This window comes from Lepisosteus platostomus, chromosome 13 (genome assembly GCF_059453375.1).
Source record: "Lepisosteus platostomus isolate fLepPlt1 chromosome 13, fLepPlt1.hap1, whole genome shotgun sequence".
Classification (NCBI taxonomy): Eukaryota; Metazoa; Chordata; class Actinopteri; order Semionotiformes; family Lepisosteidae; genus Lepisosteus; species Lepisosteus platostomus.
In genome coordinates, this window is record NC_142623.1 from 16,416,888 (window position 1) to 16,442,530 (window position 25,643).

Consider the following 25,643-nt stretch of genomic DNA (forward strand, 5'->3'; position numbering starts at 1 on the left):
AGTGGTGGTGGTGGAGGGGATCCCCATTACCTGTAAAGCGCTTTGGGTGGAGTGTCCAGAAAAGCACTATATAAGCGTAAGCAATTATTACTAATAATTATTACTTTGTGTCACCCAGATGCATCCAGCACTTCAGGGCATGAAATAATAATAAACCTATATAGAGCCCTTAAAAGAATCTTCTCAAAGTGCTTAACGGTCAAAGTAAACAAAACACCAGTTACAACACAAGAACAGTAACAGGAAAACTGCAAACTCAGTAGCCTTCCAGGACCACGAGTGGACACGCGTGCTCGAAAGCAGTGGTCCACGGCTCTGGTCACGTGTCACCCTCCCCAATATCTGCTGGTCTTCAAACGCTTAACTGATCTCACATCACAGCAATATAAGCAATATTCGACATTTTCTTCTCCTGCAAAGACAATGTTTTCAAGTTACTCGCAGATTTTGAGATGTAAAAAAAATCTGACATATCCAGGACTGAAAACAATCCAAAAAGGTCCAATTGATAAGAAACTAAAATCTGGGGTTCGATTAAATGATCGCGAGCTAAGATCATCTGCGGAAGACAGAAGAATAGACAGTAATTCGTAATTGATCATTCAAAATCGCTGGTGATTGTAATATTATCTTCTGTTTTGCGTCTTAAAACCGCAACTGTCACACGTACAGTACGCACTTAGACAAATACAACACTCCCTGTCAGCAATATATACACTGTATTTTTAATAAAGTGTTAGTTTTGCCATTTGAATAAGACAAATCGATGACGGCCTCTGCTGGGCACAGCATACGAATGGCAATAAATTACTTCAAGGGGAGTTCCTGTTTTGACGCAGGTATACAATAATGGCAGCACAGAATTAAAAACAAAATACAGAGTAACGAAAGCGTATGCAGTCACTACGTGGTGGAAGGTAGAGATGTTTGGCACACGAACACGGATGACTGACCCATAAAGGGGCTGTTATTCTCTCCAACCAAAGACAGATCTGAACAGTTGTATAGCGCACTGCATTCATGTAATCTGGACCAGGCTAGGCTGAGTGCCAGGGCTGAGGGCATTTCTATATTTCCCCCTTCCTTCTGTATTATTTTCCTGGTCCTCTTCCGTAAGAGTCTCTCTCCCTTTCTGCCAACATGAGGTAGCCCCAGTTGTTAGCGGTGGGGCTCTTATTTTGGCACAGCGAGAAGGTCCGTACAATGCTTAGTCATGGTGAGTTACGTCTTCCCTCAACCCCCCCCCACCCCCCTTCTTGCCCGCCCCCCTTTTTTCCTCTAAATTCACGGCAAACAGTGAGCAGCGATAGAAATGTACGTCTTGTGCTACAAAAGATTTCTGTAAGTAACCACCGCCTGTATCGAGCGAAGGCGTCTTTTAACGCGGTTTGCGATTTGAATGTTTTTCCCGATGTATCGGGCTCTTTATTCTCGGGAATTATTTCTTAACACTGGTGACTAAAGCATGTTATCATCATAGACACGCTTGCTTTGCGAGCCGCGATAAACAGCTTACAGTAGCAGAACACAGATGGTGTCGGAAGAGCCTGCGAATACTTAATCAACAAAGCAATACTTGCTTGTGAGCTAATTAATTACTGGGGTTTTTCTGTTTTAGTTTGGTGCATGAAAAACGAAAAATATGAATACCGATTCCACAGCATTGCTGTAGAAATATTACTCTAATGTAGTATAGTAAGCGCTGTGCATCATCGCTGATGTCTTTTTTACGTGTTTGTGGCTGTCAGTTGGTTATGCAACAGGATGACAAAACTACAGGGCTGATCGCCTTTTTTTTATACTGCTTATAGTCCTGTAGCGTCCAGAGAAGTGTTGTTTGCGCTCTGGCGCTCTGGTACACTTTGTAATCAGTAGTGTTTCTCTCTCCGCTAACTGGTCATGGAAAGGTGAGTCACTAAGGGGGGGGAAGGGATTTTATGCACAAAATAATTAATTGCAGTTTGTTTTTCGATCCGCGAGCTTCTATGCTTTAAGAAACGGTGCATTTTTTTTTATCCAAACCTTCTTAAAAGTGTTTTGGCTCGGCTAGATGTGCAGACCATACAAAATAGACCATTACGTAACGAAGTGTAAGTGACAGCGTTAACTTTAGTGGCTTCGATCATATTTAAGTAGCGTCTGGAACCGCAGACTAACGTGCGTTTTTATACATTAACTCCTATTAGATGCGAGGAGACATTTCCACTCTCATTTTGTGGTGTAGACACAAATTAAAATATTTTAAAGGTCCATTTGAGTCGCTTTTACTGCTGTATGTTAACTTTCATTCAACTCGTCCATCGGATGTTTTCTGTGTGGGAAAACCATTATCTACACGATAAGTAAATACGTTGTTTTCCATAGTCCATAGTCACAGATTATGGAAGAGAACCTTTGCGTTCGTTTTCAGAGTTTAGTTAATTTTACACCGAAAGAGGAAACGGTTATTAAAATATTACTGTACTTTGACCGAAACTTTCAATTTGTGTTCCACCTTTTCAATGTTAAGCTTGGTCTCGATTCATATATCTTACATATGAATATAACACTCGATGACGGGTTTTAATTACCGGAACATTAAAAATAAACGCGAGGCGTGTCACTGTTCCCTTGTTTGCAGCAGTGTTTTTCATTTACCGGGGGACGCGTGTTTTCTCAAGCGAAGTCGGTATCGCGGGGTGGGGTAACAAATCTCTACTCTAGTCCGGGGATTCTAGGCCATTATTCGAGTTGCAAGGTAACCCTGTGTATTATCCTGTTTAATATTATAAGTAACCACATGAAACACTCTTGTAAATATTAGCGAGACGTTAAAAATAAAGGCCAGGTTTGCTGTATAGACTACGGTTAAATAATATAAAGACTTACACCAGACTGGCTGTAACGCGAACATTTGTTGACCTGGTTTTGTAAACCTGACCGTGGCACTATAACCTATCATCGCCTTAAGTTTTAGACTTGTACAGGTATATGTTATGGTGCATAAAGCTTCCGCTTGTGAAGAAGAAAAACAAAAAATATTCCAGCGCACCGAGTCCATTTTTTAACCACTGAAGTCTTTTTTTATGCTTGTTATTCCAGATTCTTCATGCGCCGTGTACACCAATGCTTATTTCATACACAAAAGTCTTACACAATCACACGCCTCTTATTTTTTCAGTTTTCTACAGATGACGAAGCTGTACACTACCTGATTCCTTATATCCGGCCCAGCTATTGGAATTAGAAAGTTCCAGGTCGGGTTGAACGATGTTGCTTTTAATATAAATTAAATGAGGAGGGAGGACTGGGTCATGTTTACGTGACCCACTGACAGCCCACTGTATTTCCCAGTGCCTCCCACAGTCTTTTAGACACGAGTGGATCACGCCAACAGCTAATTACACGAACGTTTTATTTTCACGTGAAAACTCTTATATTTGTGATTTGGCAAGTTTTGAAAGCCCTATTAATATTAAAGAATCATGACGCATTTCATTTATTTTATGCAATCTATTTTTTCTCAAGCCATTAAGAGCTGAGGTACAATGAAAAAACAAATTATACTTTTTTTGACACTTCAGGACCTGGAGTGCTGATCACTGCCCAAACATTTGTATCTTCACAGCTGTAACCTCTAAGGACTGATATAAATTACATACACCTGCTCACTTTCACACCAAACAAGCTTAATTACTTAATTGAATCCTTAATTGAACTCACAAGGTGATTGGTTGGAATACTTGCCGGCCCATTCCTCCTCTCCCATTTTTTTGCAGTTGTATAGCTTGTCCTGTCTTGGAAGGTCCAATATTAGATGTCCCATTTACTAGTTGAAGAGAAGATTAATAAATGAGAGTTCTTAACTGAACTATGGGAGGAAAGACAACACTCTGTGCCACAGCTGTTCTAAATCATAATCATTCTCAACATCAGTTCTTGAAAGTTGTATATATCATAAGCAGACCCCATTTTTCACATTCATCTCTCTCCCGGGGGGGGTCCTAGCGTCCTTTTTCTGTGGCTGGGGGGCCAAGACAAATTTCTGTCCTAATTGCTCTGTCACATTCAGGGCCGCAGCAGAGCTGGAGACATCCTGGAAGGGGTGCTGGTCCATCACAGGGATAGGGGACACACAGACATAAAAATACACACACAAACACGTACAATTTGTGCAGAAATTGACCTACCAATTAAGGGCCAATTAAATTACCACTATGTCTGTGGACTGTGGGAGGAAACCCGGAGCAGAAACCCACATGAACAACATACAAGCTCCACACAGATAGCACCCCCGGTCTGGAACAGGACCTAGGACCTCAGAGCTGCAAGGCAGCAATGCTAATCACTGCACCGACATGCAGCCTGAGCCAAATGTCAATCAAAGGCACCTGTTCCTTGGCTGTCATTATTCCTCATGAAGCCACTTTCATGCATGCTTTGTAGTACTGTCCCAGCATGCTCTCCACAGCCAGCTCTGCATTGTACCTGTTCAAACTAGTGGCAGTATCAGAGGTCAGTACAAAGGACTCTGATTGCAAAACATGCCCAAGGTTTATTGTGTTTTGCAATATACTTCAGTGTTTGTTGTTGACACTCGGCAACAGCACCCGGCAAGCTCTTTTCTTCTGAGGGGAATCCTGCGTTTCACAGCTCGTACTGAAACTGTTTATCCTGAAATAAACCCTTTCAAAAACTTCTTTTGTTTTAAATTATGCTGCTTGGAATGAAGCATTTCCACCCCTTTCCTGTGAAATGCATTCCACACGTAACCATGACCAATCACTATTTACTGTCATTAGAGCATTTAATTCCTGGCTGCAAACACAGGAGTGTTCAGCTCTGCAGCTGCAGATGCTGCAGGGTGTGAAATGATTTTTTTTTTCTCTCTGCGATCCAGAGATGAGTTTGGGTTCCCTTTAGGTCTTACAAAGCGGGGGTGATGGGCAGGGAAGAATTCTTCCTAATAAAAACTGAAAAATTGAAGGAACACACAGCCTCTTTATAAAAAAATGCATTCTGTACTGGGCAGAAATCTCCATTTAAGTAAGAATATGGGTCTAAGACCCAATAAAAACTCTTTTGTAGCTCTTTACATCCTTTACAGACATGGAGAAGGTGCAGTGCAGGAGACGGCTCTTCTGCATATTTTTTCTGAATACTCGAAACAAACATTTGTGGGGGGCGTGTCGGTTTCAGAGCAGGCAGTAGCTCTCTGCATTTGTGCAGCAAAGTGGAAAAACTAGGAAGTGAACTGACATTGTTTGTGCCTGCTTCCCCCTTTTAAAAATGCTGTTTGTCTCTAGGGGAGCTGGGCTTTTGACACTCAGCTCTGCATGTGACTCTTCAGGTGGAACGGTTCATTGTTATCAATTGGGATTATGCTGCTGTCCAAAGCAGTTTACATTTGTGTCCATTTATACACAATGCTGGTCATTTCTAGGGTCAGGGTGAGTGATGTACCTGGCACAAAGGTACAACAGCAGCATTAAATCCACCTGAGATAGAAACCTACAGCCTTCTAATTACAAATCAGTACTCCATGCCACTGCCTGATCCCAGTGCATCAGATGTGAAGATACTGATTCTTCATGCCAACGGGTTTAGGAATGTAGAGACGCAGCTGTGAATTGGGGACCCAGTGCAATCTGAAAAGCTGGTGGATTGAAAGCTGATTTGTCTTCTATGTTCTCTCCTCCGTAGGTGTCAGAGAAGCCAGGCGCTTTGCCGTCATGCTGGAAGGGATTCTGCAGAAGGGCACTGACAGGTCAGAGGAACTAGGAACTACAGGAAAGAAAGGAGAAGCACCACGCCGCAGAAGCAGTGGGAAAACGGGCAGCGGCTAACTTCCAGAACGTGTCCTTGTGCGGGAGAGCTACGCAGCGGTGATGCCTTTAGGAATCGCCTGCATCTAGGGTGGACTTTGTTTCCCCCCATATCTCTGCCTGCGAGAACACAGCCAGCAACTCCAGCCCCTTCCACCGCAGTGGGCAAGAAAATGACGTATTGCTGACAGGATAGTACATTAACCAATTTTGATGCCATGGAACCTTTTTTTTCCCCAGAAGGCGTAGTTCTCCCAGCTCCATGAAAGTGAAACGCTCGTGAAAGTCCATCATCGTTCCTGTGATTTGCTTAAGCCATGCCAGAAGTTAAACTCTTGGGATTCAGCCCCCTAAACTGACCAGCAGCCTACCAGACTGATGGCGGTGGGGCGGTGGGGACATGGAACGTGCCTCTTTTCTAAACTGGCATAGAGCTCTTCGCCGGTTTGCAGCTCACACCTCTGTCCTTAGGCCAGAAATATACACACTTTGATTTCAGGTTTTTCCAAGTCTGAGCAGAACACTTTAGAAAAGCTCAAAAAGAAATACGTGTGTGAGATAGGAGGAAACGACGGGGCCCCCAAAGGAAGAGAAGTGGGCCGCAGTTGTTTCTGTAGATTTTATTCTGCAGGACTTTTGCTTTCCTGGCTCTGGAGCTCTCCTCTTTTTCCTCCATCATGTTTTCTGCTTTTGGGTCCAGGACCTGTGTATGAAATACACTGAGGCCTGCAGTTGACTGCAGGCACAGCTAGCTAGTCCATTCAAAAGGGTGCTGCCTGTGTGATCCAGCCTGGAATGAAATCACCTTCTTTTTAGAATGGAAATGGGTTCCTTTCCAGTCTGTTTTTCCCCATTTCTCCTGTGCCTCAAAGCCAAGTAGACTGCCGCCAGCCAGTCGCAGGACAGAAAGCTCTAAAGAGGTGCAGTCTCACCCTTGGGCATTCCAGCATTTTTCCTTCGGGAGACAAATAGTGCCTGACCCTTTCCTGGTAGCTTCTCCTAACTGGTATGAATAATTAAACAAAATGACATAATTCCCACAGGGTTGAAAAATGGTTTCACAATCAGAGATCCAGCACAACGGAGTACAGAGCATCTGGCCCCTGAATGGTGAAGTCGGAATTTTTCCCTGATTCCATACAGCCCGGGCCGAATCCATCCTCGCCAAACTGTGTGGTTTTGCCAACAAAACTGGTTTGCAAAACAAGGATCAAATACTTTACAACTCTGGTAATGTTAAACATTATGTCTGAACATTAATTCTGGTTACAGCAGCAGGACTGTGAGAGTTATGTAGCACAGACTGTAGAAATACGGGAAGATACTCTTAAAAAAACATCCACTTGTTTATGCTGTTAATCCGATCCAGTACAGCGAATACCAGTTAGTAGCAGAGATTTGTACTGAAACCTCCCCGGGCGCTTTTCAGACAGTAAAAAGTGGGGGGCAGATGTATCGTGCCTTAAATCCTCTTTTCCCTTTGTATCAAGAACACGTAACTACATATATAATAAAAGTGTAAGCCCCTCCCCATCCCCTCCTGCCCCGCCCACCACAACACCCACTGTCCCGCCCACCTTGACCCCACCCCCTAATCCCTTCTCCCCTGTGGCAATGGTTCTGGTGCCACAGTGATGTACTCGGCAGCTACGGAGTGCAAAGTGGAGGTCACGCCCTCATCGCGCAATGGCCACCGCTTCTTCAGCTACACGCTGGACAGCCACACGGCGCAGGCCTTCCGCATCATGAACGAGCTGCGGCTGGAGCGGCAGCTGTGCGACGTCACGCTGCGGGTGAAGTACAACGACCTGGAGGCCGTGGAGTTCGTGGCGCACAAGGTCGTCCTGGCCTCCTCCTCGCCCGTCTTCCGCGCCATGTTCACCAACGGCCTCAAGGAGTGCGGCATGGAGGTCGTGCCCATCGAGGGGATCCATCCCAAGGTGAGCCCACCGGGTATCGTCCCCCGTCCTCCATGGCTGGACAGCCTGTTCCAGACTCCCACAGTCCTTTATGTTAAGCACTTCCTGTTCCAAGTCTCAAACTTCCTTTCTCTTTATTTTAACCTGTGTCACCTGTTCCGCCTTTAACTGATCCCGAAGAAGTCCACTGGGGCTTGGCTTGATCCGCACCATTCGGAATTCTGTATCCATGGAATAACCATTAAAATTGGGGCATTAAAGTACTGCAGCAGGGTTGATTGGAATGTATGCCCCCCCCCAGCACCAGGACTTCTTTGGTTTATTTACTTGGTTGGGCACTGTGGGGCGCGGTCGTTAGCATTGCAGCCTCGCAGTGCTGGAGCCCTGTGCTTGATAACCAAGGTCTGGAATTGTCTGTGTGGAGTTTGTAGGTTCTCGCTGTGTTCGTGTGCGTTTCCTCCTTTTGCATACTGGCCCTAGGCATGTAAGTGAGAATTGGCCCTAATTTTCCCAGTAGCCAATCAACCTGCCGCTATGTCTTTGGACTGTGAGAAAACCCATATGAACAAGGGGAGAACATGCAAACTCCACACAGACAGCAGCCCAGGAATTGAACCCAGGGCCTGAGCGCTGTGTACCAGCAATGCTAACCACTGCACCTGCTTAAAGATCTGAGAAAGTGTCAACAATTATCAATTCTGCAAATTACGTTACGTCCAGCGGTCAAAAGCTCAGGCTTTATTAAAATTGAGGTTTAACTGCACTGATTAATGGCTTCAGCCAGGTTAGCAGATGTGGGAGCTCTAACAGAGGGGGCGCCCCTGTGTGCGTGTCTGCGCCCTAGGTGATGGAGCGCCTGATCGAGTTCTCCTACACGGCCAGCATCTCGGTGGGGGAGAAGTGCGTCATCCACGTGATGAATGGCGCAGTGATGTACCAGATCGACAGCGTGGTCAAGGCCTGCTGCGACTTCCTGGTGGAGCAGCTGGACCCCAGCAACGCCATCGGCATCGCCAGCTTCGCTGAGCAGATCGGCTGCACCGAGCTGCACCAGAAGGCGAGAGAGTACATCTACATGAACTTCAGCCAGGTCAGTGGTGCCCTGATCCCTCATGGGTGTCCAGACCCCACCGTACAGGAAACCACCGCAGGGCATTAAGAGAGAAGAACAGATGGAGGGTTTCAAATGAGAAACCAGCCTGTTAGTAGCTAAATAATCTCAGGATCTCATCCAGCTTTCTTGAAAGAAGCCAGGATGTTGACTTCAATAGCATGGCTGAGTAGTGCGTTCCACACCCCCACCACCCTTTGTGTGAAGACGTGACTCTTGCTCTCGGTTTTAAATGCACTTCCGCCTACCTTGCACTTGTAACCACCGGGTTGACTTTGTCAAAGCCCTTGAGGATCTTGAATATTTAGATCCAGTTCCTCGCATAATCTCTGTTCAAGACCAAAAACATTAAGTTCTTTTAGCCAGGCAGTGTAGGAGATTTAAAGGACGTTGCAAACTTTAATAGTTTACTACCATACATATTACATGCTGTACATACTCCACTAGTTATATCATCCCAAATGAGGTACTGCTGAGAGGAAATCATGGCAAAGAAAAGTAGAACCACATAAAACAAGCACTTTTTGGTTGTTTCCTAAAGTTTCACACTTTGGAAATTCTGTTTTGTTGTCCGCTAAAATTAATTTTTTCATAATGACTGGAGCTAAACACATGACACTCTTAAAACAGTCCTGTGTGAAGTCTGTGACTTGGGCGGTTGGCGTTTTTGATATGAAAACAAGCTACCCTGTCAGTCAGCTTCAGGAGCCAAAGGCCTTGTTGTGGTAGTGCTCTTACAGAACCTGCTCTAGAGATCTGTTTTTATTTAACTATAATAAATGCAAAGACGCTATGGGGAAAAATAGCACTCCCAAGGAACACAAAATCTTATGTCTACTGACAACACTTCTATACCTGATTTTTTTTTCAAAAATGTCCCTCTTATGCCTTTAAGAACCTTACTTTCTGGCTCAGACTTGTGAGCCATGACAACGTGGCGCAGTTTTGAGAACTTGCTGGCATTCACGTTTGTTTTCCCTTCCTCGGAACTTGCGAAATCGTGTGTTGAAATGTCCCCCAGGTTTGCTTGTTGATGGTTTTGGTCCAGTATTGCTGAGTCACACCATGTGGAATGTGAGCGTTGCTCTGTAACGCTGGGGTAGTCGGTAGTCGTGCTGTTTGGCAAGTTTTTTTTTCTCCATTAGGCAACTCACCCTGTAGTGACACTTGTTTTTTACGGCTCAGATGCACTTTGTTGTGCTATAACAGCTAAACGCTGTCAATCAGTGATTTATATAAACTTCTATGGTTCTGCTTAAAGTATGCCTCAGATTTACATCATCACCCTGAGACTTAAAGTTTTATCATTCGGTTTTCCCTCTGAGTGTTTGCCCAGTTATGGGACAGAGCATTCTTACTTTCTCAAATTAACTTTATCCATTTCCATCCACATTAGGTGTATGTTACAATAAGGGACTCTCCAAAGCTGTTTGTTATAATACAGATAATAATACAGTTATAATCAGATAAGATAAGATTACTTTATTGGCCATATACAGTTTCTTGTATTAGGAATTTGTCTTTTCACATACCCTAGCCTGCTCTCCATGAGACACACAGACAGGAAGAGAAGCTTGGGGTCAGAGCGCAGGGTCATCCATTTATACGGCGCCCCTGGAGCAGTTGGGGTTAAGGGTTTTGCTCAGGGGCCCAACGGAGAAGGATTCCTCTGCCGGCCGTGGGATACAAACTGTCAACCTTCCAGCGCAGATGCTTGCCACAGTGCCACCGCACTGAGATTTACAGATTTCTTGTGCGTGAGTGCAAGTGCATTCAGCTGTCTTTGAAGCACAGCAACTTGCATATCTGTCCATTGGCATAGCTGGATAGTTTTCTGCAGCAACAACCTTCCAGATGCAAGTCATCAAATTCAGACTCCAAGAGCTTTTTTGCCTGACCAATGAAATACAGTGTAGCCACAGCAGAGGCAACCAACTGCTTACAGTAAAGTCAGTATGGTACATTTACTTACATCCCATATGACGTTACTAAGAGACGGGCTCGCTGTCTGTTCCTCAGGCTGTGACGGGAGGTCACACACTCAAATTGAGTTTCCCTTAGCCTCGCTCGGTAGGATTGGAAGCAGCTCAGATTCTGGCAGGAGTGGGAATTTTGGGAGCTAGTTTAGGGCAGATTTGTCCGATGCCGGAGTATTTCTGTATTTCTGTGGAGTATATCCCGTCCGGCCTCTCGTCCTCCGCGCAGGTGGCCACGCAGGAGGAGTTCTTCAACCTGTCCCACTGCCAGCTGGTGACCCTGATCAGCCGGGACGAGCTGAACGTGCGCTGCGAGTCGGAGGTCTTCCACGCCTGCATCGCCTGGGTGAAGTACGACTGCGAGAACCGGCGGCCCTACGTGCAGGCCCTGCTGCAGGCCGTGCGCTGCCACTCCCTCACCCCCCACTTCCTGCAGCTGCAGCTGCAGCGCTGCGAGATCCTGAAGGGCGACTCGCAGTGCAAGGACTACCTGGCGCAGATCTTCCGGGACCTCACCCTGCACAAGCCCACCAAGGTGCTGTCCTGCCGCACCCCCAAGGTGCCCCAGCTCATCTACACGGCGGGGGGCTACTTCCGCCAGTCCCTCAGCTTCCTGGAGGCCTACAACCCGCTGACGGGCAGCTGGGTGCGGCTGGCCGACCTGCACACGCCCCGCAGCGGCCTGGCGGGCTGCGTCATCAGCGGGCTCTTCTACGCCGTCGGCGGGCGCAACAACGGCCCCGACGGCAACATGGACTCCAGCGCCCTGGACTGCTACAACCCCATGAACAACCAGTGGCTGCCCTGCGCGCCCATGAGCGTGCCGCGCAACCGGATCGGCGTGGGCGTGATCGACGGCATGATCTACGCCGTCGGGGGCTCGCACGGCTGCATCCACCACAACAGCATGGAGCGGTGAGTCCCCCAAACCCCGAACCCCTCCCCCCGCCCCGCCTTTCAGGTGGCCACAGCCCGAGCTGGGAAGCGATCTGTGCCATGGTGCCCCCGCCGCATACTGCTAAAACCCAAAACGGACATCCGTTCATGGATTTAATGGATTTTCTCCTAGAAGATCCAGTCCCCTTGAGCCTTTTACGTGCAAATAATAACAATTGCTTACACTTATATAGGGCTTGACTGGACACTCCACTCAAAGCGCTTTACAGGTAATGGGGATCCCCTCCACCACCAGTGTGTAGACCCCTACCTGCCAGTACACTTTCCACACACCAGCTGTTAGTGGGAAGAGTGATGAAGCCAGTTAATAGATTATTAGGAGGCCATGACTGGTAAAGGCCAGGGGAAAATTTGGCCAGGACGCCGGGGTTACACCCCTACTCTTTTCAAGAAGCAAGACAACAGAGAGTCAGGACCTTGGTTTTACGTCTCATCCGAAGGACGGCGCCTTGTTTTACAGTATAGTGTCCCCGTCACCATACTGGGGCATCAGGACCCACACAGGCCGCAGGGTGAGCGCCCCCTGCTGGGCCCACTAACACCTCTTCCAGCAGCAGCCTTAGTTCTTCCCAGGAGGTCTCCCATCCAGGTACTGACCAGGCTCACACCTGCTGAGCTTCAGTGGGCAGCTAGTTGCGAGTTGCAGGGTGATATGGCTGCTGGCATTCAAACGACGAGCGATTTAAAATACACAGTGCGAGATGGTGCCAAATAGAATTTCTTTGCGGTTTTAATGAGCTGTTCCCTGCAGTCAGCTTCCAGGCTGAATGTCTTTTTGTCTTTTTTTTATTTCCTGTCTTAAAGTTTAGAATTCAATTCGGATTCGAAACCATTTAGAATGCTTAAAAAAAAGTAATTTCCTGATTTTAACAGGAGGTGCGGCTTAGAGATTCCGCAGGCAGCTGTGAAGTGCGCTGGCCTTCTCAAACGCTGGTTCAGTTACACGTGGCGCAGATACGAATGGGATCATGGGAATTCTGTGCCCATCGTGGCCATGTGGTTCAGACTCTTCGGTTGGTCCTCACTTTAGTGATCAAGCATGACTGTTCCATGCTGCACCAGATTCCTAACAACAGCGCTTTGAGCCAGGCCAGGCAGTTCTGCCAGCTCAGAGCTCACAGGTACCACAGCGGAACTGAAGCAGTTCTGCACTGCAGGGTTAGGCTGGGCTTTTCCGACATGCATGACAAAAATGATGATCTCCGAACAAAGGAATCCACAGGGAGGTGAAGGGGAAGTCTCCTGTAACTTCCTCAAAAATTCTGCAAAACTAGACCATGGGCCCATAAAAGAACAAATCAAGTGTGGAGCAATTTGAGGCCAGTACCCCAAGAATCTCATTCATTTCCACTGACAGTCTATTAGGGTGTTTGTGCTCATGAATTAGCAAAAGGTTGTTTTTTTTCCATCTGGCACTGAAAATGTTTTTAAAAATACCCAGAAATCGGGACCTGATTAGGGATGGTTTTGTCAGTTTTGAGTTGATAAATTGCTTCATGATCCTGCCATTGATACAGGACCATGAAGCAGCAAGGCAAAATAAACATTCCAGTGCTTTAAAGTGCACTGAAATTACAATTACTGTTCCAAATATGTTGTGTTCCTATTAAAATCATACCTGTTTCAAAAAACATATTAGATAAGCAGATACATTTGTAATCTATGAAGTTTACATTTGCAGCTGATGGGATCACTGATGACATTATTCTGAGCAAATAAATTTAAATTGAAAATGGTCAGCGTTACTGCCTCGCAGCACTGGGCCCTGGATTCAATTCTGGACCTGGAGGACTATCTCTGTGGAGTTTGTATGTTCTCCCCATGTTCACTTGGGTTTCCCCTGGGTGCTCCAGTTTCCTCCCACAGTCCAAAGACATGCTAGTAGGTTAATTGGCTTCTGGGAGAATTGGGCCTGATGTGAGTGTGTGCCCTGTCATGGACTGGCATCCCATCCAGGGTTGTACCCTGCCTTGTGCCAGTTGCTTGCTGGGATAGACTCTGCATATTTAATGAAGGGGGTAGAAAATGGATAAATGATATAGGGCAGTTAGAATTACAAAACTGCAAATGCTAATAAAATTATAACATTGGAATGGAGGGGCAGAACCATTTTTCTATAGTTCAATTTTTTCTTTTGTGCGATTTGACAGTGCCATTACATGAACAGGTAAAGAGGATAGTTTAATTTGCCGTGAGAATATACTCGATCAAAGATTAAGCTTTCCTACCAGGTCGATCAGCTCGGAGCAGGCAGGGATGGTGCAGTATGCTCTGTAGCTTCTTCACTGAGAGTCTGGTGGTGCTCTTGTATCCCGCAGCTCACTGCGCGATGTTGGACGTCCCACGTAGAGTCTCTGGCACCCAGATTTTTCAAAATCCACTGTGTAACACAAATGCAGAAGACAACATTTGCAGAATCAACTTTTAATTTATCCCAGCTGAAGACAGTTCTGTTGCTTTTCGGTGTTGGGACCAGAGAGGTGTATGACAAAAATACCGGAGAATTTAAGATCTCGCCCCCAGCAGAGCTTCTGTGCAGAGCTCTGTGGGTGAAGCTCTTCCAGGTTAGCCTGGCCTGACCCAGCAGCAGAGCTGGCGGAGGGGTCAAAGGTCAGTTGCATTGAGCTTTAGCGGAGCGCTTGTCAGGCTAAACAATGAGCTGCATGGTGACCAGATTCAGTCAGATGATGGAGTACAAAGATTTTACTCTTATCCAGGGCCTCGCAGGCCGAGGAGTGCTGGCAGGCTCACGTGTGTGTGTGTGTGTGTGTGTGTGTGTGTGTAACAAGACGTTCCCCCCGCCTTACCTGTGTTGCATCGGCAGGTATGACCCCGAAAAGGACTCGTGGCAGCTGGTGGCCCCCATGCAGACGAGGCGGATCGGGGTGGGCGTGGCCGTGATCAACAGGCTGCTGTACGCCGTGGGGGGCTTCGACGGCACCAACCGCCTCAGCTCCGCCGAGTGCTACAACCCAGAGAGGGACGAGTGGAAGAGCACCGCTCCAATGAACACCGTGCGCAGCGGGGCAGGTGAGAGGAGGGGCGGGGTCGGGCACAGCAGAGGCCCAGCAGGGGAGCCGCCCAGCCTGCTGTGCAAACTGGATTTGCAGCACAGTAGGGGGTCTGAGCGCCCTCTGTAACGCTCTGTCGTCTTCCACATATTACTCATGGTCCCATGACACAAACTGGCAGAGAGGAGCCTGAGCCAGCAGCCTAGAATAGCTGGAACATAAAGCGGAACATGCTTTATGAAGGTTTTTTTTTCCCCCGTGCCTACCATGGCATCAGAACTGACTCTGCTATTGAAATGCCCTCTACTTCTAACAGCTGTTGTCTCCTGCACTGAGAGCGGCCTATGGATTGGTTATATTTGATGATCACAGTATAGCACTTACATGAGCGAACCGTGCGATTCCACTCTTACAGGGCCGGTAAGCTTCTGGTTTTCTTTGCACCTTAATTACCTCATGGAACTCCTGATTTGCTAAACCTGACCAACTGAGGTGTGTCCTCGTTCTTGAGAAGCTGCGATTTAAAGAGATCCTGAAAATAGTGCTGGGCACCCTTGCAGTTTCAGCATACGGCTCTAAAAGTGAAACCGAGAGGCCCGAGCTGGATCGTGACCGGGAGGTGCTTGGCCTTACCCGGGCTCCTGTGGGAGAACGGGGGAGCAGACGTCAGCTGCTGCGCTTCTTTTCCCAGGGGTCTGTGCTTTGGGCAACTCCATCTACGCCATGGGGGGCTACGACGGCACCAACCAGCTGAACACAGTGGAGCGCTACGACATCGAGAACGACCGCTGGACCTTCGCGGCGCCCATGGAACACCGGCGGAGCGCGCTGGGTGTCACCGCGTACCACTGCAAGATCTACGTGCTGGGTAAGAGCACCCTGTTTTAGAACAACCGCCACAATCCCGTCCGAGCGGAATTAGACCTCGTAATGAAGACGTCCAGTTCACAGCATAAGCTCAATGTCTGGAGAAACTGCGACAATTGGCTCCTTTCTAATTGATGAGCGGTGGTGTGGAAAAAACAGTCGGGGCTTTGGCCCTGTAACCTGGGCACTGTAGGGTTCTGGACCCTGTTGTGGGCTCCGTTTCGTCAAGCAGGGAGTTGTACTTTACCCAGAGTTCTCTGTGCAAGACTGGCATACCATTGAGAAGGGACCTTGTATTCTCAGTTCATTTAACCCTTAATTAATTCATTACCCTTCCGTCTTCTAACCGCTTCTTCCAATTCAGAGTCGCGGTGGAGCCGGAGCCTGTCCCAGGAAGCAATGGCTGCAAGGCAGAGTACACACAGGGCACACACAAACACTCACACCAGGGCCAGTTTTCCCAGAGCCCATCAACCTACCAGCACGTCTTTGGACTGTGCGAGGGGAGAGCATACAAACTCCACAAAGAGCATGAGACAGGAGCACAGGTCCAGAATTTAACCCAGGGTACCGAGGCAGCGATGCGAACCACTGCACCACAATGCCGCACCATTAATTAATTCTTAGACGGGGACCCCAAAATCACAGGGAACTGGGACACCCTCTGACCTTGGAGCCTCTTGTACGAAAGTAAAAGAAAATCATGCCGTCTCTCCTCTCTTCCCTAGGGGGTTACGACGGGAACACTTTCCTGGACAGCGTGGAGTGCTACGACCCGGAGACCGACAGCTGGACAGAGGTGACCAAAATGACGTCCGGCCGGAGCGGGGTGGGTGTGGCCGTGACCATGGAGCCCTGCCGTAAGGACCTGGAGCCGTGTCAGAAGCACTAGGAGAGGCGCGGGCCGGGCACGGAGACGCTCTTCCCAGCCGTTTTCGTTTGCTAGTCGTATATTGGGGTTGTTAAGCAAGCCAGGCTCCTTGTGGGCTGTGGTCAAGCAGGGTTTGCGTTCGGGGCTCTTGTAAAACACAGGACATGCACTGGCATAGTGCAGTCGGGCCACTGGGAAGTCAGGTGGAACAAAGCCCACTGCGTTGGCTCCTCCAGGGAGTTGAAGAGGGGTGAAGGAACCCCTGCCTCGTTCACCAGTGCCCACATGGGTACTGCTCTCACTACCCACAGCCTGGCTGAAGGCTATCACACACAATGGGTGTTTTTATGGACCGCAGATTCTTGATTTTTGTTTTGTATCATTTAACATATACTGTATACAGCATCAGAGCCTTGATTTTTTTTTGTCACAGTTTAATTCAAAGGAGGCCTACCTATGAAATTCATCTCTTTATGAAAAATAGTGTTCAAACATTCTCTGTCCTGACTGAACTTCATGAGATCAGGGTTCAAGGGGAAAAAAAACTGAACGTTTTCCTGCTGACCCTTATCCTGTGTGGGTGGAGTTGTAATCCGACAAAGCTCAGGCACTTTTTTCTTTTGTCTGTGGACTGATATCCTACATCTGACTCAGGAGTGGAATTTATGGAGTTTATAAGTGTGCACATTCAGTGCTTTAGGAAAAAAACAATCTTCCATGATGATATTCTTCTGTGCCAGCTATTCAGGAACACAGTGTGTGTGTGTGGAGAGGGAATAAGATGATGCAACTTCAGTGCCATTTCCTTGCCCGACAAGCTGATCAATACACAGGAGGTCCAGCGTAAGGAGTATGCGTAGGTTTTCCCTTGCTCTGTAAATGTCCTAAATAGACAGAGCTACCGGCTGCAGGTCAGCAGACAGTAAGCCTGCATGCCTGGATCTGCACTGTGTTGGAATCCAGTGATGTCGATCGCAAAGGCACTCGGGCACAGCTGCAGGCCAGAATACTAGCCCTTTGTGCAGTAAGAGGCTGGGAGGATGAGCCAGCTGTGTCTTTTGCGTTGCAAAAAGATTTTCATTAACGTGCCAGAGGGAATAGGGGGCGCAACTGCAAGAGATGATCCACCCAGAGTTTGCCGTTAGGGAATGCAAAAATAAATCAGTCGAAAACCAGAAAGATGTTTTTACTTACAGCCCATGTCCTTGCGCACCTGTCACACCGCCAAAACATACCTTTGATCTTAAAATTTGTTGCAGACGGGGGGGGGGGGGTGTGGGGGTGTCCCAGTCTCTCCCCCACACAGTTGGTTTTTTTCACACATGAAGTTATTTTTTAACAGCACTTTAAGCTAAAAAAAAAATAAACTTTGAAAAGTAGTCTGGTGATTTTTGTACCTTGATATTCCCTGATGTCTTGTACAGAATTCTGGAATTTTATTTTTTGTTTCAAAAGTCCTTCTTCCACTTTGTACAGAATATGGATTCAGACGTTCACAGTGTTTCTGCAAGTCCTGCACGTTGTAATTTAAGGACTTTCTATGATGTTTGTAAATCACTCCTCTGACTAACTCAAGAAGAGGACTTCAAGGTATTGAATCTGTTGCTGACATTTACAGATAATTTAAAAGCTTTGTAAAATTGTAAAACAAAGACGCATTGTACATTAAAAATGTTTGTCTATTTTTAAAGTCCTTTTCTCTTCTTTATTATATTTAAATAAAAGTTTAGATTACCAAAAGGGAAACGTTACACAAAGAGCATGAGACTACAGTATTTCAAAAAGCTTTAAAATGCTGCTGAATTCCTAGCTACTTAACTGACATTTCTCATTTAAAGGTGCTGACGGTACCACATGTGGGCTGTTAAAATTCTTACAAATTGTGATTCTCAACAGTAACTGATTACTCCTCAAAAATAGGACATATATAAAAAAAACATCTCCTGGGTTGTTTACAGGGAATTTGCATGGGCAAATTAACGTTGCAACATGCTGTTAACCCCATTGGTAAACTACTCACTGGATTTTCCCTCTGTACTTTCAGTTGAAGTGATTTCTCCTCTCCCCACCCTGCAGGAAGAATGCTTCAATGGAAACAACAAAACCCATGTGGGACATGACATGCAACAGTGCAGCAATGAAATAACAGGAAAACTCAAAACTGGATTCCCCCTATTTCTTAAGGAACGGCATTTCGGCACTTGGTACTTGGTATATTGGTATTTTTCCCATCTTGGCCTTTGGAATCAAGCAGTTCCCTTAAAACTGATTCAGTTCCTGCCCTGTACTGGAAATTCAGCCTGCATTTTGGTCGAGCACAAATTTCACCAGATCCACATGTATAAAGTGGCCAACAGCACAGTTTTCTACTTGTATTAAGAAAATTAAACTTCCGATGTTCCGGGTCTTTCTTGCCTAATGTGGGAACACTCTATAACACCAGGTGTGCCTTATAGGGACCATTAGATATAGGAAAGGGCTCTATTTGAGCACTGGAGTAGATACTCCCACCTCCGCAATCCGATTTGTTGCAAAAAAGTGGACATTTGTGTGGTGTATAACGTTTAAATGTAATTAAGCCAATCCTAAACTTGGATAGTTGATATGGCCAGCAGCCATATCACCCTGCAGCTCACAACTGGCAGCCCACTGAAGCTCAGCAGATGAGCCTGGTCAGTACCTGAATGGTAGACCTCTTGGGAAAAAGGTTGCTGCTGGAAATGGTGTTAGTGGGGCCAGTAGGGAGTGGTCACCCTGAGGTCTGTGTAGGTCTTTCTGATGAGATGTAAAACCAGTCCTGACCCTCCGTGGTCATTAAAAATCCCAGGGTGTTTCTCGAAAAGTGTAGGGGTGTAACAGATTTACTCCTGGCCTTTACCAATCATGGCCTCCTAATAATCCCCACCTATATACTGGATTCATCACTCTGTTTTCGTCCCCACTGATAGCTGGTGTGTGGCGGGCGTACTGGTGCACTACGGTCACTAGTGTCTAGAAAAGTGCTGTATAAGTGTAAGCAATTATTATTAAGTTGAAAGGGAGACTTAAGTTTATTATTAAGTTTAAGTTTTTAAAAAAGTTCAGCACCTCTTTGAAACAAGCCACCAGCCTTCAGGAAAGGGAACGTCTCTATACTGTACATGAAATCAGCAACAACTACTGCAGCTAACTGACTGTCATGACTACCCCTTGCACAGGGGTGTTATTTAAGTGCAATAGAACTAAGTTTTCCTTTATTCCCACAGCTATTAACCTGCCTAAATTGGACAATGAATTATATCTTTAACACATATTTATTTTCTTTTTCATCATACATGTATGTCTCTTGTTAATAGGTTTGTGTTTGTTAATGAACTGTGAATTGCTAGGTCTTTTACCTGCCTGCAAAACACATTCCCAATTTGTTTCCGAATAAAATTAACTGTTCTGCCACTGGGGTCCTTCCGCCCTACCCACCTACCTTTCACCTCTGGCAAACCTTAGTATGGACCATCTGGACTCAATCAGGGCACGAGTGAAAGTCACACCTGTGAAAAACAGGAAGAGTGCTCTACGGCTCCATTAGGGCTTGCCGGTCAGAAGAAAATCAAGTTCACTGCTGCTGTGTTCCTGGTGGCTGCACCAGCAACTCTGACACTGCTGTGCTGCAAATTCCCTCTGTAAAATAAGGCCAGGTGCACTGTAAGACACTGTAAAACCGCATTCAACTTTTTCTTTTCCTTTTATTTAGGAAAAATTCTGAATATTCAAACAAGACAAAACACAAAAAACAACACAAAACAAAAAATAACAGAGGGCTTAAACGTGCTTCTGCATTTTTACGGTTTTCTTGTTGAAATAAGCACAAAGTCAAAACCTGTGACAGAAGCAATCACAAAATGACTAGATAGGTAACACTTAAATAAGTACAAAGCCCAGTCTTTTCCAAAACATTCAAGAAGGGGACCCCAGATCTTCTGTAAGCTTGTTACAATGTTTGTCCCATAGAAACGTATCCTGTAAGACTTTTTACAAAGTAGAGTAGGTTGATAATTTAAAAAAAACAACATATACATGGCATATACAGCTGATGATAACAAGGGGGTCCTCCCCACCCCCTCCTCTATTCTACCACTCCGTGCTGACCAGGCTCCAGAGGTAATCACTGATGAAGCCCTCAGAGTGTTCTCTCGTGTCGAGGTTGATAGGGGTGACAATATCCTTTCCGAAGTGGACTGAGGTCGCCCAAGTTAAGGCAAAAAACCATCTATCAACCAGGGTTTTACCAGAGCTCACACCAGGCAGGGACTCTGAACTCCTGTGCCATACAGCTTGTACCAGCACAATTCACCTCATTAATGCACCGTTGGTGCCATCTCTTAATAGAACTGTGATCACTCCACTTTGCTATGACCTCGGAAGTCTTTTACGACAGTAAAAAGACAGGAAATGCAACTTATATACCCCTATATAAAGGACTATAAAGCATGTAAATACTCAATACAGACTGTCACTTTCTTACTGTGGTAACAAGGCTATGAGCTTGCACTGAAATTTTATTCAGTTAACAAACAACATCTGTTATGAACTGATTTATAATTCACATGACCCAGAATAACTGTAATCCAACCTCATTAATTACTTGCACCAAGCTTTTTTAATTTCTTAATTACACGTTTAAAAAGCATTGATTGCAGCAACTTAAACCTTTCAAGTCTGCTACCCTGAAACAGGCTATCAAAAGGGCTATACATTATTTCTTTTACAGTCCACGTGGCACTAGGATGAAGAGTGGTTTAAGTGCACAGTAAAAGGATACCTCCTCTGAGGATGTCTGGTTCAGTATTAAAATCCCACTTTATCTTCGTCACCTTGTGGTACAGCTGAACGATGTACCTGGGAAACAGAAGCCACACACTTAGAGAAACCTTGGCGTGCCTCAACTTGTAGCCGAAAAATAAAGGCATTGGTTTATGCTATACACACAGCAGACAGCCAACAAAACGAAACAGTGTTTCGCACTGAATGAACAAAACAAATTCCTTTGCTGATAAAGTTTGCTGTATTTCCTACACATTAACACCTAGCCTTGAAATACCATGACTCAAAAAAAATCCCTGAGGCTCCATATTAGTAAGAGAGGCTAATGACTTCTCAGGAAGGGTTAACAGAAAGCTTAAATGTCACCAATATAATCATCAGTTGCATTTGAAGATATTTTTACTAAGTGTTTAAGGATAATATTCCATGGAGTTTTAGTGCTTCTCTACAACAACTCTACATTGTCCACACCCCCTCCCAACCCACTGATGCCAACTACTCCAGACTGGACTCAACAGACCGCACGGCTCACTTGGCACACCTTGATTGTCAAGAAAGTGACACCGCGGCAGCTCTGTTAATTAATACCACCCGCTCTCCTGAAGGCTCTTCCAGTTTAACTCTCACTATTTCATGTCCCTAGCCAACAGGCAGCAGGACTTCCCAGGAGTCAGACCACATTGCCAGAGGTAGCGCCGGGATTAAATTGCCAGGGCTCTGTTTTCAGGCAACAGTGACATCTGAAAGTCTCAGATAATGCGATAAACACGCCACTTCCTCTGGCGGTGGGGCTGTTGGCAAATGCTGAATGGACTCAGCAGGGAGATGTTTTGGAAGAGCCTGTGTTCGGTTTCATTCCCCACTGAGTGGGTACAGGGTCACTGCCACAAAGCCAAGCATTAAAAATAAACTGCAATTCAATTGGGCGGATAGGTGACAGAATATCTAGAGAGTCTGTTAAAAAAACTCTGTATAATGCTGGAAACGTCTCCTTTAAAGCAAGAATCAGAAAGGTAGAAGCAAGAAGTGAAACTTGGATTCAGGGGAACAGGTATTAGGTTATTTTGCCACCCTTTTGACTTTTTGGAGGCCTGGAAATGCAGGAAGATGCAACTTTTCCCAGGATGCACAGTGGGCAAACCGTGTTGGTAGCCAAGAGAAGGCAGTGCTCCAGCCTGACCGTACTTGGTAGAGGGGATGATCTCAGTGGTGTCCTCGTCCACCTCAGCTTGCAAGACCTGGACCTCCCTCTCGGCCTCGCGCAGGCTGTCGATCTCCTTCTGGAGAAACCTGCTGCACAGGTCAAGGCTCAAGAACAGTGAACAAGAGGGGAAGGCTTCACACATAAAAAAAAAAAAAGATCACTTAATGCATCCTGTTTTTGAGGCATGCAGGAAAGGATATTCTATTTCAGCCTGGAGCATGTCCTTCCTCGACTTGCTCTTCTGGAGCTCCTTCTCCAGCTTGTCCAGCTCCTCCAGAACACCGTTCCTCTGGCTCTGAATGTCCAGCAGGTCGTGAGCTACCTTCTCCTCAGTGTGCAGCAGATCTACAGACAAACAGAAATCACTGCAAAGGGCAAAGGGACACCATGCTGCAGGAGGACAATGATGTCCGTTTCAATACGGGCAATGCAGTACCATCACGCTCTTCAACATCTTGCAGCGCCCTCACCTGAAACCAGCTGGGCTGCGGACTTCCTCGTCTCCAACAGGCGGCTCAGGATGAGGGTCTGCTTCTCCATGGCGGTCTTCACCGTCTTCTCCGCGTTGCTGTTGGTGATGCAGTCCAGCAGGACCTCGCCGACCTCCTCCAGGGCCTGGATCCCCTCGTGCATGGCCGACATGCCTAGGCACTTCCTGCAAGAGGGCAACTGACTTACCGTCCCGGAGGTTCACGACACCCCAACCCGGATGGTATCAATCAATGGCAAGACTGCAAAACAAGGGGGGGGTTAGTGAGTGAGAAAGTAACTAGGAAAAGGGCGATGGGGAGCGGATGTTTATATTGCTCCTGTACCTTTTATATGAAACTTTTCTTGTAGAAATCTAAGAAATATATTAATTAAAATATAAATATATTGATTAAAAAATGATCAGGGCACAAAGAAAGCATCCTGATCTTCTGAACACGGAGCCACAGATAGCAGACCACATCTAGGCAAATTGAATTATTCATAGTCCTGCAGCAGGTTATGTAGGCCTTATCAAATCAATGACAAGTGAAGACCTTTAAAAAGTGTTAAACTGGTCTCATCTAACTGATCAGTGCAATTACATCATTGAGACAAACCCAGTGACATTGCAGTCTTCCTGGACTGGAGTTGTGCCACACTGCCCTAAACAGTTTGACAGTCTAGGTACTTTTTAGATTTCAAAGAGAGCATACTGTGTGGTTTGTAAAAAACAAAAGTAATTTGTCTTGTAAGAACCGCCTGTTTCCCCAAGAATCACAATTTCTGTGCAATTTTGAGATGTGAGATTCAGAATATAATTTAAATAAAGTTTTAATGAACAACATACTGTATTTCATATATTGTATATATATTTTTCGTTTCAGTACAAATCCTTTACTTATGACTTGGGAAATGCGAAAGATAACATCAATATAAATATATCTCTTTGAATATAATAAATGATCATACTTCAAAAACAATTACGATAGTTTCCAGGCATAAATTAAAATGAACAAAAAACGATTCGTTTTCCAGCACTTCACACTTAAATCGGTCATAAATAGACATTAGATTTATGCTGTTCATCCAAAATAAACAGCGATAATCCTGAAGTCCCAAATTTGTTAAAAACGTATCTATAATGTTATCCAGAATAGAAAATGAAAAGATCTTATGTTTAAACACACAGTGATTAGATTAGTACTAATCAAGATAAATCAATCTCTATAGTGTTATTTACTGCCCCGTGGTAATGTCTGTTAATTGTTAATGCAGCTCTGCTCTTAACTCCAGCTGTCGCCATCAGTGCATTACTAAGATGTAAAAAATGCGTGTTGTGTCGGCGTTCCTTGATAGCAAACCTTTAAATACAACAAATTTCAAACTACAAACCCAAAACAAACAGCAACCCGGGCAGCTATCTTGAGATTTCCATATTCGCTTCAAATATAAAGACTCCAATCATCCGCCCTGCTTTCCATTTGTAATTTTCAAAGGAACAGATTGCAACACTGAAAGAAATCCAATTTTAATACGCTTACCTAAACAAATCGCGTTGAATAGAAATAAACTACGGTTGCATTTGCTTCCGAAATTCAAACTGTAAACTCCCGCCCTACACTGCTGCAGGCGTCCATGTCGCGCCTGTTCAAATGTGATAAAGAGACAAAAGGAGAGGAAAACTCTGGAACAAAGGTCAAGAGATTTTGGAATTTCATTCGGTAACACAATTAACATGTTTAAGATAATGGTTTTGATCACAACCTTCCCTTTCTTCAAAACTGATTACGTTTTGTTTTATTTTTGAACAGGCGCCGCTGTGGATTAGCTCAGAAGGGGTCCAGTGGCAAAAAAAAAGTTCTCAATTTGTTTTGTGATGTGCGCTCCTGGGAGTGCAAAAGCAATTGTGTATTGGATCGTGGTCGATTTTAAGTGCGTTGTTATAAATAATTGTAATTTCGTAATGATAATACTGTCGAAGTATAGAAATACGTGGTGTTTCAGCTATACAACCTAGTAAAGGGCATATTGTGTGGATTAAAAAAACAGCGAAGTATAAAATCTATAAATAATTTTATAGAACCCAATAAAGAGCATATTGTGTGGATTTAAAAATAATAGTCACAATGTACAGTAAAAGCTGCCCTACCAACTCGATTCCCCATGTCAGCTGGATGTGGGTCTGTAAGAGTGGTTTTACAGTGTTTTAGATGTTGAGTTTTTTTGTATTTTAATTTTTCTTCTATTCCGCTTGTCCTACAGTTCGAGGATTTCTAGTCCTGGGAACCTCACATCTAGAACCCCACATGTAGCGGAGCTCTTGATTAAACGAATCCTTGTTGCTTGGTTGGTCCCTTTGCAAGTGTTGTTTTTCCTCCTTAAACCCAAAGTCGGAGATCTTAAATGACGTACCAAACAAAGACGTTAGAAAATACAGCTTCCAAGATGTGTAGGAACTGAAAACAAAGAGCTGAAATGAAACCCATCATTTGGTGTATTAAAGGGTTCAATTATTTGAGCGCTCGGGCGGAAAAGAAACCATTAAGAATGGGGGTCACCAGGGCCAGGATGGGGAACCCTGCTGCCTGAGTGGTCAGTTTGTAGAAACGCATTGTGGGAAAATAACCTGGTCCTGGAGAGCTGCAGTCCTGT

At 45.5% G+C, this 25,643-nt stretch overlaps 2 protein-coding genes and 1 long non-coding RNA gene across 10 annotated transcripts in view; 1 reads left to right on the forward strand and 2 right to left on the reverse strand.

The window, feature by feature from the left end:
* LOC148650079 (uncharacterized) overlaps window positions 1-3,516 on the reverse strand; it is an 18,362-nt gene extending 14,846 nt beyond the window's left edge. The window contains exon 1 of the long non-coding RNA XR_015926020.1: window positions 3,191-3,516. This is a non-coding gene — a long non-coding RNA (uncharacterized LOC148650079). The remainder of the gene's footprint in view (window positions 1-3,190) is intronic.
* Window positions 1,193-18,921, forward strand: keap1b (kelch-like ECH-associated protein 1b). Of its 7 annotated transcripts, XR_015926017.1 has the most exons (9): window positions 1,193-1,341; window positions 5,683-7,744; window positions 8,568-8,813; window positions 11,040-11,725; window positions 14,592-14,797; window positions 15,470-15,646; window positions 16,374-16,542; window positions 17,993-18,106; window positions 18,593-18,921. XR_015926017.1 is itself a non-coding variant. In XM_088603517.1 (8 exons), the coding sequence occupies exons 2-7, from the start codon at window positions 7,439-7,441 to the stop codon at window positions 16,535-16,537; spliced, it is 1,785 nt and encodes a 594-aa protein (XP_088459643.1). In that variant the 5' UTR covers window positions 1,193-1,341; window positions 5,683-7,438; the 3' UTR covers window positions 16,538-16,542; window positions 18,593-18,921. The 7 variants fall into 7 exon arrangements, 5 of the variants coding, with proteins under 5 accessions (XP_088459643.1, XP_088459642.1, XP_088459640.1 ...); XR_015926016.1 differs by having other exon boundaries at window positions 16,374-18,106; XM_088603517.1 differs by lacking the exon at window positions 17,993-18,106.
* A 1,297-nt stretch (window positions 18,922-20,218) lies between these two features.
* Window positions 20,219-24,643, reverse strand: spc24 (SPC24 component of NDC80 kinetochore complex). Of its 2 annotated transcripts, none has more exons than XM_088603519.1 (6): window positions 24,533-24,643; window positions 22,991-23,251; window positions 22,721-22,865; window positions 22,502-22,606; window positions 21,315-21,391; window positions 20,219-20,730 (listed from the first exon to the last, which is right to left on the reverse strand). In XM_088603519.1, the coding sequence occupies exons 2-6, from the start codon at window positions 23,160-23,162 to the stop codon at window positions 20,624-20,626; spliced, it is 606 nt and encodes a 201-aa protein (XP_088459645.1). In that variant the 5' UTR covers window positions 23,163-23,251; window positions 24,533-24,643; the 3' UTR covers window positions 20,219-20,623. The 2 variants fall into 2 exon arrangements, with proteins under 2 accessions (XP_088459645.1, XP_088459647.1); XM_088603521.1 differs by lacking the exon at window positions 24,533-24,643 and adding an exon at window positions 24,384-24,525.
* Between the last annotated feature and the right edge of the window lie 1,000 nt (window positions 24,644-25,643).

Coding starts and splice junctions, on each gene's coding strand:
- spc24 (XM_088603519.1), bottom strand. CDS start 23,162: ATGTCGGCCATGCACGAGGGGATCCAGGCCCTGGAGGAGGTCGGCGAG. Junction 22,866..22,990: donor CGCAGCCCAGCTGGTTTCAG/GTGAGGGCGCTG, acceptor GTTTGTCTGTAG/ATCTGCTGCACACTGAGGAG. Junction 20,731..21,314: donor ACCAGACATCCTCAGAGGAG/GTATCCTTTTAC, acceptor GGGCGACCTCAG/TCCACTTCGGAAAGGATATT.
- keap1b (XM_088603517.1), top strand. CDS start 7,439: ATGTACTCGGCAGCTACGGAGTGCAAAGTGGAGGTCACGCCCTCATCG. Junction 7,745..8,567: donor TCGAGGGGATCCATCCCAAG/GTGAGCCCACCG, acceptor TCTGCGCCCTAG/GTGATGGAGCGCCTGATCGA. Junction 15,647..16,373: donor CTGCAAGATCTACGTGCTGG/GTAAGAGCACCC, acceptor TCTCTTCCCTAG/GGGGTTACGACGGGAACACT.